At 39.8% G+C, this 14335-nt stretch overlaps 2 protein-coding genes across 2 annotated transcripts; both read right to left on the bottom strand.

Moving 5' to 3' along the window:
* Nucleotides 1-573: 573 nt before the first annotated feature.
* On the bottom strand, nt 574-3237 carry LOC306699443 (zymogen granule membrane protein 16-like). The gene is made up of 6 exons (XM_079164058.1): nt 3124-3237; nt 2924-3002; nt 2622-2751; nt 2079-2178; nt 1660-1746; nt 574-1566 (listed from the first exon to the last, which is right to left on the bottom strand). The coding sequence occupies exons 2-6, from the start codon at nt 2970-2972 to the stop codon at nt 1447-1449; spliced, it is 486 nt and encodes a 161-aa protein (XP_079020184.1). The 5' UTR covers nt 2973-3002; nt 3124-3237; the 3' UTR covers nt 574-1446.
* A 7240-nt stretch (nt 3238-10477) lies between these two features.
* LOC306699441 (zymogen granule membrane protein 16-like) lies at nt 10478-13194 on the bottom strand. The gene is made up of 6 exons (XM_079164056.1): nt 13099-13194; nt 12851-12929; nt 12551-12680; nt 12008-12107; nt 11589-11675; nt 10478-11495 (listed from the first exon to the last, which is right to left on the bottom strand). The coding sequence occupies exons 2-6, from the start codon at nt 12915-12917 to the stop codon at nt 11376-11378; spliced, it is 504 nt and encodes a 167-aa protein (XP_079020182.1). The 5' UTR covers nt 12918-12929; nt 13099-13194; the 3' UTR covers nt 10478-11375.
* Between the last annotated feature and the right edge of the window lie 1141 nt (nt 13195-14335).

Raw genomic sequence — 14335 nt, 5'->3', positions numbered from 1 at the left:
TGCTTATTTTTTAAGTCTTTTAGGGGCCTTTTGTAAGCTTTTGTGGACTATGTAACGAAACAGTAGTGAAGTTTAGCTCATTGAGGACATAGGGTAGTCAAAATAACAGTGGACTCTGAGCTAAATAGCACAATGACAATGAATATTTTCAGCATGTTTGCTGTTGTATGCTTGAGGTTGCATGTACTGTAGTGTCACACACATGAATGAGCAGTCAGCTGTCTACAATGATGCTACCAGTGACTTTTTATTTCATTTAAATCTAAGTGAATTTTGTCCCGAGTGTGGGAAAAAAACAAGAAACCGGACACACAAATAAGAAGGAGACATTGAGTATATACTTTGTGTTACAGACGACCAGATTCGGCCTTTTCTAAATTACTTTCCTAAAACATTTCTCTCACCACTAAAAACCCACAGAAATAATAATCACAGTCATTTGTATAATATCTTGTACAGTTAGCATTTCTCAACATACATTTGGTATTCAGTACATCTCTGCTTTGTTTCCTTCAATGCTGCAGATGTGCAAAATGCTGTAAGTTAAAGCTCCTTCATCTGATGTATAAAAGTATCCTCTATAACTTACACTTTGAGTAGATCATGTGTGTTTAACTGAATCACAAAGAGTTACAAACTGAGTTGATCTCTTACAATCACCAGTTATTATGTTGTTTTTGTTTAGTTAATAAACCATTCTGGTATAATATTACCTTTATATGTTAATACATGTAGCACGATAGTGTCGTGTAGATAACTTAACGAATTGAGTTCGAGGCGTTTACTTAGATTCAAGCAATAGTTTTATTTATCACAGAGATATTAGCCGAGCAGTTAAACGTGCACGGTCCTAACAGTTCCTCTCCGATTGAGAGCAACGTGAAAAGGCGCTTGGACACGGCAGCGCGGTAAGTTTTGTAGGTTCTCCTTAGAGGAGCCATTGGTCAAAGTCAAGTTGCAGGCGGGATCGATTTTAGCAGAGAGACGGCCTGGTTGGAGCACTGAGCATATCCGCTCACACTGGCTCTCGTCCGGGAGCCTCCTTCGATGCGTCATCAGTGTGTGTGTATGTTGTGAAAGCCTAGCCTAACAGGCTCCAAAGTGTGACGTCTATGTTTTGCTATCTCAAGCTGTGGTACGTACTGTTCTCAGCTGGCAGTTTACTCCAAGATTAGATATCAGTTTATAGTTGCCCAAGCGTGTCCTTCAGAGTTACAGTTTTCTCATTCCTTTGTTCAGGCGAGTGCTAGAGCGCCCCGCCTGGAGTTTTAAACCTTCATAACCTGTAACTCGCAACTCCGCTAATTAGCACATAACGCTCTGATTAAGTGTATTTACATAACGATAGACTAAATAATTTCTTCATATAAATATAGGTTGACTTCTCCCATAATGATTATTAATCAGTGTTGGATTATTAATTGCTGTTCATCAGGAGTAGGTTGTTTAGTTTTGATCCATGACGTCCCAGTGAGCACCCAATGAAGTAATTCCTGAATAAGTGAAGCGGCCACTGAGCAGTTTGAGCTCTGCTTTCGGGTTTGCTGGGTAGAAGTTAAAGGAGTTCTGTAACAAAGCATCAAAAGTTAAAAGTTAACACATGACCATGAGTATTAGTATTGATAATTGTAACAAGCACAAAGGATAGAAGATAATTACAGTTGTTGGCTGGCCGGCGACCAGAGTGCGCCCTCTGGAGGTCACGAAATATATCTGATAGATGTAGTTGGTGTACTTTCCAGAGACCTGAAACATGACAGTGAGATCTCATTAACACAGTTGGTACATGTGGTTAGACCTCGATGAGTATACACAATATATAATTATAGTAAAATATATTCAATATGTAATAAATGCTACTCCTAGTAATATTCCTTGAACCAGTATCATGAACAAATGTGTATGATAATAAAGACATTAAAATATCTCTAAATATCAATAAATATTGCATTACATTGCCTCATCAAAATAATTTAACTCCACGGAACAATATATAAATATTTTCAAAGTTTCTTTACCGAGGTTGTCTTATCTCTGTTCAGACTAAACTAATATTTTAGTATCGGTGATTCTCTGACCTGAACAATGGTCTCTCCATCAAAGAGGATCAGCTCTTGTGCAGAGCCTAATACGCGACCAACTCTTTTACCCCAAATGGCACCGTTGCGCACCTGGATACTGCAAGGTCAGACACAAGAGAGAGGGAACACACTGATTATATACAGAAGAGGACATGATCAGGTAGAACAAAATGTAGCTGGATATTTGTGCAAGAACGAGTAGACAATAGAGCAAATGTATAAAGAGCAGGTTATTAAGAGGAGGCTGAACCATATGGTTCACTTTATAAAAGAGCAAGATCCTCTCCAGCATTTAAAAACATGTTCAATAGACCCTCCCTTTGACTAAGAAGAGGAAACGGCAACATCCTTCCAACAAACAATAATAATACAACAGCATTCAATTAGTACAACTTATTTAATCAGAGAAATGTAGGATGCATACATTTTTTAAAATGGTGTGTCATTTACTTGTTAAATAAATCATTTTCACAATATACCCCAAATTGCACATTAGATAATGTAGGGAACACATCTGGACAAGAGGGAGGACAGACTGACCCAGTGATGTAAGCGCTACTAGCCTCCCAGACTCTGATCGCTGTGATCTTTCCGTTTCCTTCTTCTGTAGAGAAAGAAGTTCCAGAACCTCCTCCAACAGAAGTAGAGTAGGAGTAGGAACTCATGGGAGCTGGAGAAGTAAAATAAAGATATTAAGTGATGGACAAGAGGAAGCTACTGCTCTTTGACTCAACCTGACTTAAAACTGTTCAAATACAAAGATCTTATTAGAAGCTACAGAGATGTTTGTGTAAAAAGTATGAAATTGGCATAAAAAGACTGAAGATGGGTTGAAACCTTACCAGCCAGGCAGCTGGCGCAGAGCAGAGCGACGATCAGGAAGGAAAACATTCTGGTGTGTGAAGACGTCCGGAGACAACACTGGAATCAGAAACCAATTCATCATCATCATTATCATCCTATAATTTCAATAATTCTTTCGACATGAAAATGCTAATAAACGTCACAGTTAAAACGTGCCGATACAGATGTTGAAACTCACCTGCAGTCTAGATCTCCTGAAAGCAGCTTGAGTCCTGAGCAGAGGATGAGATGACACTGAGAAACTGGCACTCACTTATATATATGTGTCCGTCCCTCACAACGCACGCACATACATCCCCTAACATTCCTACTAGACATCATCTGACAGCTGAACAATAGCAGACATATTTTGAACCAGGAAGAGAACATTATTTTTGTTGTTCAGTTTTAGTTTTAGTTTTAGTTCAGGAAGTTAGTTTGCATCGCACTTACAGGAAAGGCATTCACTGTGATTCACCGACCTAAACCTGTTGTTTAATCTCTCTTTAATCTGTGTCTCATACATTACTACCTTATTAAATTCAAATTAGTAGAGCTGTAACATTCTTGATACATTTGCTGCTAAAACCTGTGTAATATATATTTAAATTATTTTGAGTCACTAAGGATTTCAAAGTTAATTCTTGAGCGTTTGAAAAGTTGGTAAAGCAATCTCACCTCAAGGTCCATTTAGTAGCAGCTGTTCTGGAGCTTTCATTATTTTCACATCATCTGTATTTGGCGAAAGAGTTTGCCCAGTTGTCATGTAAATGTAAATGTTAAAATTTTGATAATTTCTAAACACTTCAAGCACATCTCACCCATGTTGGGTAAAAGAGGGTTACAAAAACAACGTCTCAAAGCAAATCCCTTGTTGGAAACATCATGGACCAAAAGTCCTTGAAGCTGCTGTGATGAACTCTAATTTTTTGTTGATCTTGACGTCCCTGCAGACAAAGCAGTAGTGTTTTCAAGCACCAGATGCACTTTAGAAAAGCTCTCATTTAACTGGAGCAGGGTCTGACAGTGTGCCTTTGCACTGTGTTTAATGTTTATTGTTGTGCACCATTCACCTGGTCAGATTCCTTGTGTGTGTATCTTACTAGGCAATAAACCATTCTGATTCTGCACAGTCCTGGTTCTGGTTCTCTCATGCCTCCCTTTCCTCCAGCGGGCCCAGCAAGGTCGAAAGGCTGCAGCGGGTCTGAATCTCTCCATTGTGGGCCGGCTGCTGATGGAGGGCCCGCTGGAGTCTGAACTGAAGGAGTTTCAGGTAAACCTGCGTGATTTCATCGGATTTTTCCAGAATCAGACTTGGTGACACAGACGACAAGCATTAATAAGAACTATATAGAAATAGCCGTATTCTCGCTGCTGGTCTTGTTTACTTTTGAAGGTCATATAGAAGCGTCAGTATTAAATTAAATTAAATTAATTTGTTAAAAGTCCAAAGTTCCTAACAGTAACTTTAAAGTTGTTAAAAAAAATCAAAAAACCGAGATCATGTGATATGATTGAAATCCCAGGAACAGCTACTAAAAAGGAGCTTGAGGTGTTTGGTCAACATAATATTATTGTTTGTCAAACCAGGAATTAATTAGCAACTGATAGACTTCACTCAGTTTGACAACCTTCTCTTGTTGAAGGAGGAAACTACCCCTTAAATAAAACATGTCCTAAACACCTGGCATCCATCCGTGTAATTTAATACCAGGAAATGACCAACGAGGAAAGTACGGCATCATTTTTTTACTAGTTCTGCAGGAAAAAACATTCTTTTAGGACAGACTTAAAACACCCTCCCTGTTTGTGTTTCAACATGAAGCCGACACCTTTCTGATCATTATACACTTGCTTTGTTTTCTCACTATGCATATTTAATTTGTATAACTTGAAAACGACATAAATACATTTCAACAAAAAACAGACGCTGATAATACTAATAATAATCCAAAAACAAATTCCCAAATTATCAGATCAACACACACATCACCATTTACAGTAGTTTTTCAACTTTATTCATCCAGAAGGACATTTATTTGCCTAAGATGCTTGGTATATTTAGATAAAATGGTATAAATATACTAGTTATATATACATGTTAAAAAAATTATACATACTAATAAATACATATAATAATACGCACAAATGATGGTGCGGTGCATGAATGAAAGTCCAAGGGATCAATGTTCCATATTACACACAATGAACATGTCTGAACAGAAGCATCAATGTTATTGTATTACTATGATGAACAACAAAGACTGGCCAGATTATAATGGTGTTTGACTGGCTGCCATGCAGAGGCAGAGAAGACCACAGTTGGAGTAATCTGATTGCAAAGTGTTGGGACTTCACCATGTGGTTGGAACACAGAGAGCTGAGAGTTGGGCTTGCATGGGCCTACGGGTTATCCAACAGCCTGATTTGAGCTAGAATCACACGCCAAATACGTTAAATCTCACCTGGGTGTGATTTTCTTTGTCGCAATTCAAGACTGAGGTCTCATTGGACGAGGGCCATGGGCACCACAGGGATTCCCTGTGCTACGGCCTGACATCACTGAATCTATAAAAATCAACGTCACCTCCAGCTCAGTCCCGTCTGACTCGAGTTAGTGAAAGGAGGTATTATTATCATTAATCAAATTTATTTAAAAGGGACCATGTACAGTTTAAACATAAATGTCTCCATTCGATACACTGTCCCAGATTGTAGCTTAAGCTAATTTGCATCTGCAGTCCCTTGGCAGGTCAAACAAGGACAAGACAATAACACAACAACAAATGTACAGAAACAACGTTGATTTTGAGGAAAACCGTAGGTCATAGTCTTAACTTCGCTGGATGAACAATAGACTGTCTGTTTATCGTCTGTTTTTTTGGGATCCTGAGGTAGAGAGCGGATAACTTCTATGTGCCCCCTTCTCTCCCCGTTAACGTCAACATTTTGCCGGTCGTAAGGACGAGAATTCCCTTAACTTCCGAGGACCCAGAGTTTACTCGAAGAACCACATCGACTCCTACGACGTCATCTCAGAGTAAGAGGTTTGTGTCTCGGCAGAGAGAGTTAGGTCAAAATGTGTTTATTACCTTGTTTTGTTTTAAGTCTATTGTGCCGTTATAACGTGTTATTGCGTATGCTCACAGACTGCCAAGTTCCGTTATGTGGTATGTTAGATCAGTCACGTGAGTGAGGTTGGTAATGTGACTTTATCAGTTAAAAGACCAGAATCTGGTCCAGCTGGCCGAATCTAAGTTCGGCAGTCGGGTTTCTGTGTGATAAAGTAACAGATTCCATATCTTACTGCGGCGGTGAGGATCTGCCTTAATTTGAGTGTTTCCTTTTTTTTTCTCTTCTTTTACTAACTCCCCCCAACACACACACACACACACAATCACAGGTTTTGCTACCAATCTCAGACACACGTGGTAAACGCGACCTCTAACTTGGCTCCGCCGCAATTTTAGTAGTCTCACGCCATGTTGTAGTCTTGCGCCATTTTGTAATCTTGCGTGGCGCGGTCACGTACGAGACTACATCTGCCATTGTTGGGTAGTTTCTTGCTTCTCCCCTCTTACACACAAGCACACACACACCACAGATTGTTTGTTGATTTTAGATAGTAGGATCCTAATTGTTTAGTAGTTGTTAGTTTTAGATATTACTTGATTTTGATCAATGTTATTGGAATTGAATAAACTCTGTTATACTTTAAAGAGCAGCTTTCTGTAATTACTTTGTGCATGTGATAATAGCTGGATATGTGGCCTGTGCTCGAATTCAAACCTTCACTGTTCACTCTGAATGTGGAATAGTACTTTGACTATTGTAAGGATTACAGGTACGGGAACCCAAGAGCACGACTCAGAGACAGAATACAGGTATAGATTTCTTTACTAGATAAAGGCAGGGTCAACACCAGGAGGTCAGTCCAAAAGGCGAACTAATCCAATAAGGGGCAGGCAAAAATCCAAGGTCGAGAAAACAGACAGGCAGGGTCTGAACAGGCAGATCAGAACAATACCTTCAAGATGGTGCCACGGACGTTTGCCTTGACGTGTTGGTGCGCTTCGTTTTGTGTTGTTTTTGTCATTATTTCAGTTTTATGCTGCGATACTCTGAGCTCTTTCACCAGAGATGAGCTCATGAACATCAGGGGTACAACTCCAGCGGACTTAGTTCCAACTTTTCTGCTAACGTCTGTGGATTTACTGGACATTCTAGTCAAAGGTGCTCTCACCTTAGCCCATGCATTAAAACACCGTGGAAAACGGGCCGGAGCGCTGGTGCGTCTCCGCTTACGTGGATTTCGCACATCGCTGCCGGGCATATTTCTCTCAAACGTCTGCTCACTGTGGGATGTGAACATCAGCTCCATCACAAAGAAGGCTCAGCAGAGGATGTACTTCCTGAGGCAGCTGAAGAAATTCAACCTGCCAAAGACAATGATGGTGCACTTCTGCACAGCCATCATTGAGTCCATCCTCTGCTCCTCCATCACGGTCTGGTACGCTGCAGCCACTGCCAAGGACAAGGGCAGACTGCAGCACATCATTCGCTCTGCCGAGAGGGTGATTGTCTGCAATCTGTCGTCCCTCCAGGACTTGTTCGCTTCAAGGACCCTGAAGCGAGCAAGAAAGATTGTAGCCGACCCCTCTCACCCTGGACAAAAACTGTTCGTGCCCCTCCCATCTGGCAGGAGGCTGAGGTCCATCAGAACCAAGACCTCCCGACACATGAACAGCTTCTTCCCTTCCGCAGTCGGGCTCATTAACAGAGCCCGGGACCCACACTGACTGTCATCCCCAGGACAAATTCCTACCGGTCACTCCCCTGCATCCCTTCTATCCCTTCTATTACACTCGACACTTTTACACTACACATCTCTTTTGTTTATAGTCCTGTTATCTGTTCGTTTGTGTACTTTATTTTATATTTCACTTTATTTTATATTTCATCTTTATTTTATATTTCACTTTATTTTATATCTTACTTGATCTTATATCTCCCTGTAAATTGTAATATGTTTCTTGCACTGATTGTTCCTTCCCGTCATGTCAAATTCCTTGTATGTTCAATATACCAAGGCAATAAATGGTTCTGATTCTGAATACGATATATATAACGCTGGAGAGCTTGGCTGAGACACATAAGACAATCTGGCAGGGAACAAGTGCAAGTGAGTGGACCCTACATATTGAGTGACTAATGAGGGAATGGGCTGCAGTTGAGATGGGCGTGGAAGACCAGGTGTGGGGAATAAGTGATGATAGGGTGTGAATGGCAGGACCTGAAATAACAGGAGAGTTAATTAAATAGGCAGGCAGGATGAAAACAAACTAATATGAAGGGGAATTCGTGACAACTATTGACATTGTGAGTGAACACTAATTATGAGACTTCATTTCTAGTTTGGTTATTGGTCACTGATCTCAGGGTGGTGTCGCGTTATTATTAATAATTGTTAATTATGTTATTGACATTAATAATTCTATTGATGTCAATAATTTTGTTTTTCATATTTGCTGATAACCAAACACACTTCTGCCAGATTCAAACAACAAGACTGCAACAAGTTAAGAAACTGTAAATCTAATTGCAGACACACTTATACACAATTATATATCTCCCGGACCGACCCCCTGTTACCGACCCTTTCGGTCCCTGTTCTACCCGCCTTGCCTGACTCCCGGTAAACCCACCAGCCTTCTGATCCTGTCTGTTTGACTCTGCCTGCTATTTCTGGAAGTTTGAAATAAAAGCCAAAGTTCCCTGGAGTCTTGTGTGTTGCATTTGGGTCCATATACAACCGGTTACACAGACTGAGGGGATCATACTTTATATGAGCAGAACTTGAAATCACAGATTCATTGGATGCAGATCTAAGTGTGACAGGTGCGCTGATGTTAAATTGATATCCTTAGATTTTATTTGAAAAGAAACCAACCCTGCTTAAAGTCATGTTTCACACCAGAAAATGTTTTCCTTCAGTGATAGTGAAACATCCAGCAAGAGTCTTTTGTTGTGAAACAGGAATGATGGGTTTAAAAAAGTGTTGAGGAGCGAGAGGAAGGTGCCACCAGGGGGCGACACAACTACAACTGCTGGACAGCATCTGCAGTAAGAGCATGCCTGACAATATGATCTGTTGAGAGAGGAGTTTAAGGAACAGAACTGTACAGTAAATGAAAAAAACATCAGTTTGTATATCCAAAGTACACACAACAAGACAAGAGCAGTGCCACAAAGTCTGAGACTGAGTTTTCAAAGAAAAACGGAGGAATATATAACAACCACATGTGCAGTGTTATCCAGGATTTCTGCATAAAAGTGATTGCACTGTGCACAAGCAGATACTGTCTTCAATTTGGACACCGAGTTTATGTCCTCGGTATTGTTTTTGGGGAGTGATGATCTTGGGACAGTCAGTGGAATCAATTTCAGTTGTTTTCTTGGGGAAAAAGTACTTTAATCATCAGTCTCTCGACAAGAACTAAATTGCTGGCAGCATGGAGTGTTTTTTGAAGGAGCCTTTATACAATCACTCACTCTAACTATAAAACAAGGAATCTCTGTCTTTCACACGTCTTGAGAAGCGCTGATCTGACCTACTTCATACTTAGGAGCATCTTGGCTGTTAGAACCCAGAAAAGTACTCAAAAAAAGTATTATTAATAAAACTGAATACCACGCAGTAAAATCCTGTGTTCAAACTTTTATTTCAAGTGAAAAGTGAAAGAGAGGCATTATGAGCACAATATCATTGAGTACATTTGATTAAAACATGTTATTAATTTTATTTCTATTCAAGATGGAGCTTTCAATTTTAATATAATGCTGGATAGTTCAATGAAGAATAATGAACATATTTTAATTGTCATATTTTGTGAGTCAAATCTGAATCAGCAACGTGATCAGTAACATTTCTCTGTCAGGTAAATAGTACTACAATGTAATTCTGAAGTAGAAGCACACAGTACATATTAGGCTATACAGATGAGTTGCTTATTTTTTAAGTCTTTTAGGGGCCTTTTGTAAGCTTTTGTGGACTATGTAACGAAACAGTAGTGAAGTTTAGCTCATTGAGGACATAGGGTAGTCAAAATAACAGTGGATTCTGAGCTAAATAGCACAATGACAATGAATATTTTCAGCATGTTTGCTGTTGTATGCTTGAGGTTGCATGTACTGTAGTGTCACACACATGAATGAGCAGTCAGCTGTCTACAATGATGCTACCAGTGACTTTTTATTTCATTTAAATCTAAGTGAATTTTGTCCCGAGTGTGGGAAAAAAACAAGAAACCGGACACACAAATAAGAAGGAGACATTGAGTATATACTTTGTGTTACAGACGACCAGATTCGGCCTTTTCTAAATTACTTTCCTAAAACATTTCTCTCACCACTAAAAACCCACAGAAATAATAATCACAGTCATTTGTATAATATCTTGTACAGTTAGCATTTCTCAACATACATTTGGTATTCAGTACATCTCTGCTTTGTTTCCTTCAATGCTGCAGATGTGCAAAATGCTGTAAGTTAAAGCTCCTTCATCTGATGTATAAAAGTATCCTCTATAACTTACACTTTGAGTAGATCATGTGTGTTTAACTGAATCACAAAGAGTTACAAACTGAGTTGATCTCTTACAATCACCAGTTATTATGTTGTTTTTGTTTAGTTAATAAACCATTCTGGTATAATATTACCTTTATATGTTAATACATGTAGCACAATAGTGTCGTGTAGATAACTTAACGAATTGAGTTCGAGGCGTTTACTTAGATTCAAGCAATAGTTTTATTTATCACAGAGATATTAGCCGAGCAGTTAAACGTGCACGGTCCTAACAGTTCCTCTCCGATTGAGAGCAACGTGAAAAGGCGCTTGGACACGGCAGCGCGGTAAGTTTTGTAGGTTCTCCTTAGAGGAGCCATTGGTCAAAGTCAAGTTGCAGGCGGGATCGATTTTAGCAGAGAGACGGCCTGGTTGGAGCACTGAGCATATCCGCTCACACTGGCTCTCGTCCGGGAGCCTCCTTCGATGCGTCATCAGTGTGTGTGTATGTTGTGAAAGCCTAGCCTAACAGGCTCCAAAGTGTGACGTCTATGTTTTGCTATCTCAAGCTGTGGTACGTACTGTTCTCAGCTGGCAGTTTACTCCAAGATTAGATATCAGTTTATAGTTGCCCAAGCGTGTCCTTCAGAGTTACAGTTTTCTCATTCCTTTGTTCAGGCGAGTGCTAGAGCGCCCCGCCTGGAGTTTTAAACCTTCATAACCTGTAACTCGCAACTCCGCTAATTAGCACATAACGCTCTGATTAAGTGTATTTACATAACAATAGACTAAATAATTTCTTCATATAAATATAGGTTGACTTCTCCCATAATGATTATTAATCAGTGTTGGATTATTAATTGCTGTTCATCAGGAGTAGGTTGTTTAGTTTTGATCCATGACGTCCCAGTGAGCACCCAATGAAGTAATTCCTGAATAAGTGAAGCGGCCACTGAGCAGTTTGAGCTCTGCTTTCGGGTTTGCTGGGTAGAAGTTAAAGGAGTTCTGTAACAAAGCATCAAAAGTTAAAAGTTAACACATGACCATGAGTATTAGTATTGATAATTGTAACAAGCACAAAGGATAGAAGATAATTACAGTTGTTGGCTGGCCGGCGACCAGAGTGCGCCCTCTGGAGGTCACGAAATATATCTGATAGATGTAGTTGGTGTACTTTCCAGAGACCTGAAACATGACAGTGAGATCTCATTAACACAGTTGGTACATGTGGTTAGACCTCGATGAGTATACACAATATATAATTATAGTAAAATATATTCAATATGTAATAAATGCTACTCCTAGTAATATTCCTTGAACCAGTATCATGAACAAATGTGTATGATAATAAAGACATTAAAATATCTCTAAATATCAATAAATATTGCATTACATTGCCTCATCAAAATAATTTAACTCCACGGAACAATATATAAATATTTTCAAAGTTTCTTTACCGAGGTTGTCTTATCTCTGTTCAGACTAAACTAATATTTTAGTATCGGTGATTCTCTGACCTGAACAATGGTCTCTCCATCAAAGAGGATCAGCTCTTGTGCAGAGCCTACTACGCGACCAACTCTTTTACCCCAAATGGCACCGTTGCGCACCTGGATACTGCAAGGTCAGACACAAGAGAGAGGGAACACACTGATTATATACAGAAGAGGACATGATCAGGTAGAACAAAATGTAGCTGGATATTTGTGCAAGAACGAGTAGACAATAGAGCAAATGTATAAAGAGCAGGTTATTAAGAGGAGGCTGAACCATATGGTTCACTTTATAAAAGAGCAAGATCCTCTCCAGCATTTAAAAACATGTTCAATAGACCCTCCCTTTGACTAAGAAGAGGAAACGGCAACATCCTTCCAACAAACAATAATAATACAACAGCATTCAATTAGTACAACTTATTTAATCAGAGAAATGTAGGATGCATACATTTTTTAAAATGGTGTGTCATTAACTTGTTAAATAAATCATTTTCACAATATACCCCACATTGCACATTAGATAATGTAGGGAACACATCTGGACAAGAGGGAGGACAGACTGACCCAGTGATGTAAGCGCTACTAGTCTCCCAGACTCTGATCCCTGTGATCTTTCCGTTTCCATTTTCTGTGGAGAAAGAAGTTCCAGCACCTCCTCCAACAGAAGGAGAGTAGGAGTAGGAACTCATGGGAGCTGGAGAAGTAAAATAAAGATATTAAGTGATGGACAAGAGGAAGCTCCTGCTCTTTGACTCAACCTGACTTAACTGTTCAAATACAAAGATCTTATTAGAAGCTACAGAGATGTTTGTGTAAAAAGTATGAAATTGGCATAAAAAGACTGAAGATGGGTTGAAACCTTACCAGCCAGGCAGCTGGCGCAGAGCAGAGCGACGATCAGGAAGGAAAACATTCTGGTGTGTGAAGACATCCGGAGACAACACTGGAATCAGAAACCAATTCATCATCATCATTATCATCCTATAATTTCAATAATTCTTTAGACATGAAAAGTTAATAAGATCATTAGAATTTAAATGATCAGGGCCAGTAGCCACAGTAACATGCTAATAAATGTCACAGTTAGAACGTGCAGATACGTTGAAACTCACCTGCAGTCTAGATCTCCTGAAAACAGCTTGAGTCCTGAGCAGAGGATGAGATGACACTGAGAAACTGGCACTCACTTATATATATGTGTCCGTCCCTCACAATGCACGCACACACATCCCCTAACATTCCTACTAGACATCATCTGACAGCTGAACAATAGCAGGCGCACAATTTCATTTTGAACCAGGGAGAGAAAATCACCTTGAAGTTCCAGTTCAGGAATTTAGTTTGCATCGCACTTACGGGAAAGGCATTCATTGTGATTCACCGACCTAAACCAGTTGGTTAATCTTTCTGTAATCTGTGTCGCATAAATTACCTTATTAAATTCAAATTAGTAGAGCTGTAACATTCTTGATACATTTGCTGCTAAAACCTGTGTACCTTGAGCGTTTGAAAAGTAGTTGTTAAAGCAATCTCACCTCAAGGTCCATTTAGTAGCAGCTGTTCTGGAGCTTTCATTATTTTCACATCATCTGTATTTGGCGAAAGAGTTGGCCCAGTTGTCATGTAAATGTAAATGTTAAAATTTTGATAATTTCTAAACACTTCAAGCACATCTCACCCATGTTGGGTAAAAGAGGGTTACAAAAACAACGTCTCAAAGCAAATCCCTTGTTGGAAACATCATGGACAAAAAGTCCTTGAAGCTGCTGTGATGAACTTCAATTTTGTGTTGATCTTGACGTCCCTGCAGACAAAGCAGTAGTGTTTTCAAGCATCAGATGCACTTTAGAAAAGCTCTCATTTAACTGCAGCAGGGTCTGACAGTGTGCCTTTGCACTGTGTTTAATGTTTATTGTTGTGCACCATTCACCTGGTCAGATTCCTTGTGTGTGTAATTTACTAGGCAATAAACATGTAATGTATTGACGTCTGTGTGTCCATTCGCTTGACTGAGATGTTGTCTAATTGCACATGTACCATGACATTTGTGCAGAACTTTGGCATGGCTACATCTCAAATATCTTAAAACCTGTTGTAGGAGCAAGGAATTTGGCCGTCTCTTGGTTACTGACGGTAATCGTGTTATTGTGTGTTGGTGTGTGGGTGTGTGTAACTTACTAGGCAATAAACCGTCCTGATTCTGATTCTGCACAGTCCTGGTTCTGGTTCTCTCATGCCTCCCTTTCCTCCAGCGGGCCCAGCAAGGTCGAAAGGCTGCAGCGGGTCTGAGTCTCTCCATTGTGGGCCGGCTGCTGACGGAGGGCCCGCTGGAGTCTGAACTGAAGGAGT

Source organism: Pholis gunnellus (assembly GCF_910591455.1).
Source record: "Pholis gunnellus genome assembly, chromosome: 8".
Classification (NCBI taxonomy): domain Eukaryota; kingdom Metazoa; phylum Chordata; class Actinopteri; order Perciformes; family Pholidae; genus Pholis; species Pholis gunnellus.
This window is presented reverse-complemented; position numbering and strand designations above follow the sequence as displayed.

Coding starts and splice junctions, on each gene's coding strand:
- LOC306699443 (XM_079164058.1), bottom strand. CDS start 2,972: ATGTTTTCCTTCCTGATCGTCGCTCTGCTCTGCGCCAGCTGCCTGGCT. Junction 2,752..2,923: donor CTGCGCCAGCTGCCTGGCTG/GTAAGGTTTCAA, acceptor TTACTTCTCCAG/CTCCCATGAGTTCCTACTCC. Junction 1,567..1,659: donor TCGCCGGCCAGCCAACAACT/GTAATTATCTTC, acceptor GCTTTGTTACAG/AACTCCTTTAACTTCTACCC.
- LOC306699441 (XM_079164056.1), bottom strand. CDS start 12,917: ATGTCTTCACACACCAGAATGTTTTCCTTCCTGATCGTCGCTCTGCTC. Junction 12,108..12,550: donor AGTAGCGCTTACATCACTGG/GTCAGTCTGTCC, acceptor CTGACCTTGCAG/TATCCAGGTGCGCAACGGTG. Junction 11,676..12,007: donor ATGGAGAGACCATTGTTCAG/GTCAGAGAATCA, acceptor GTCATGTTTCAG/GTCTCTGGAAAGTACACCAA.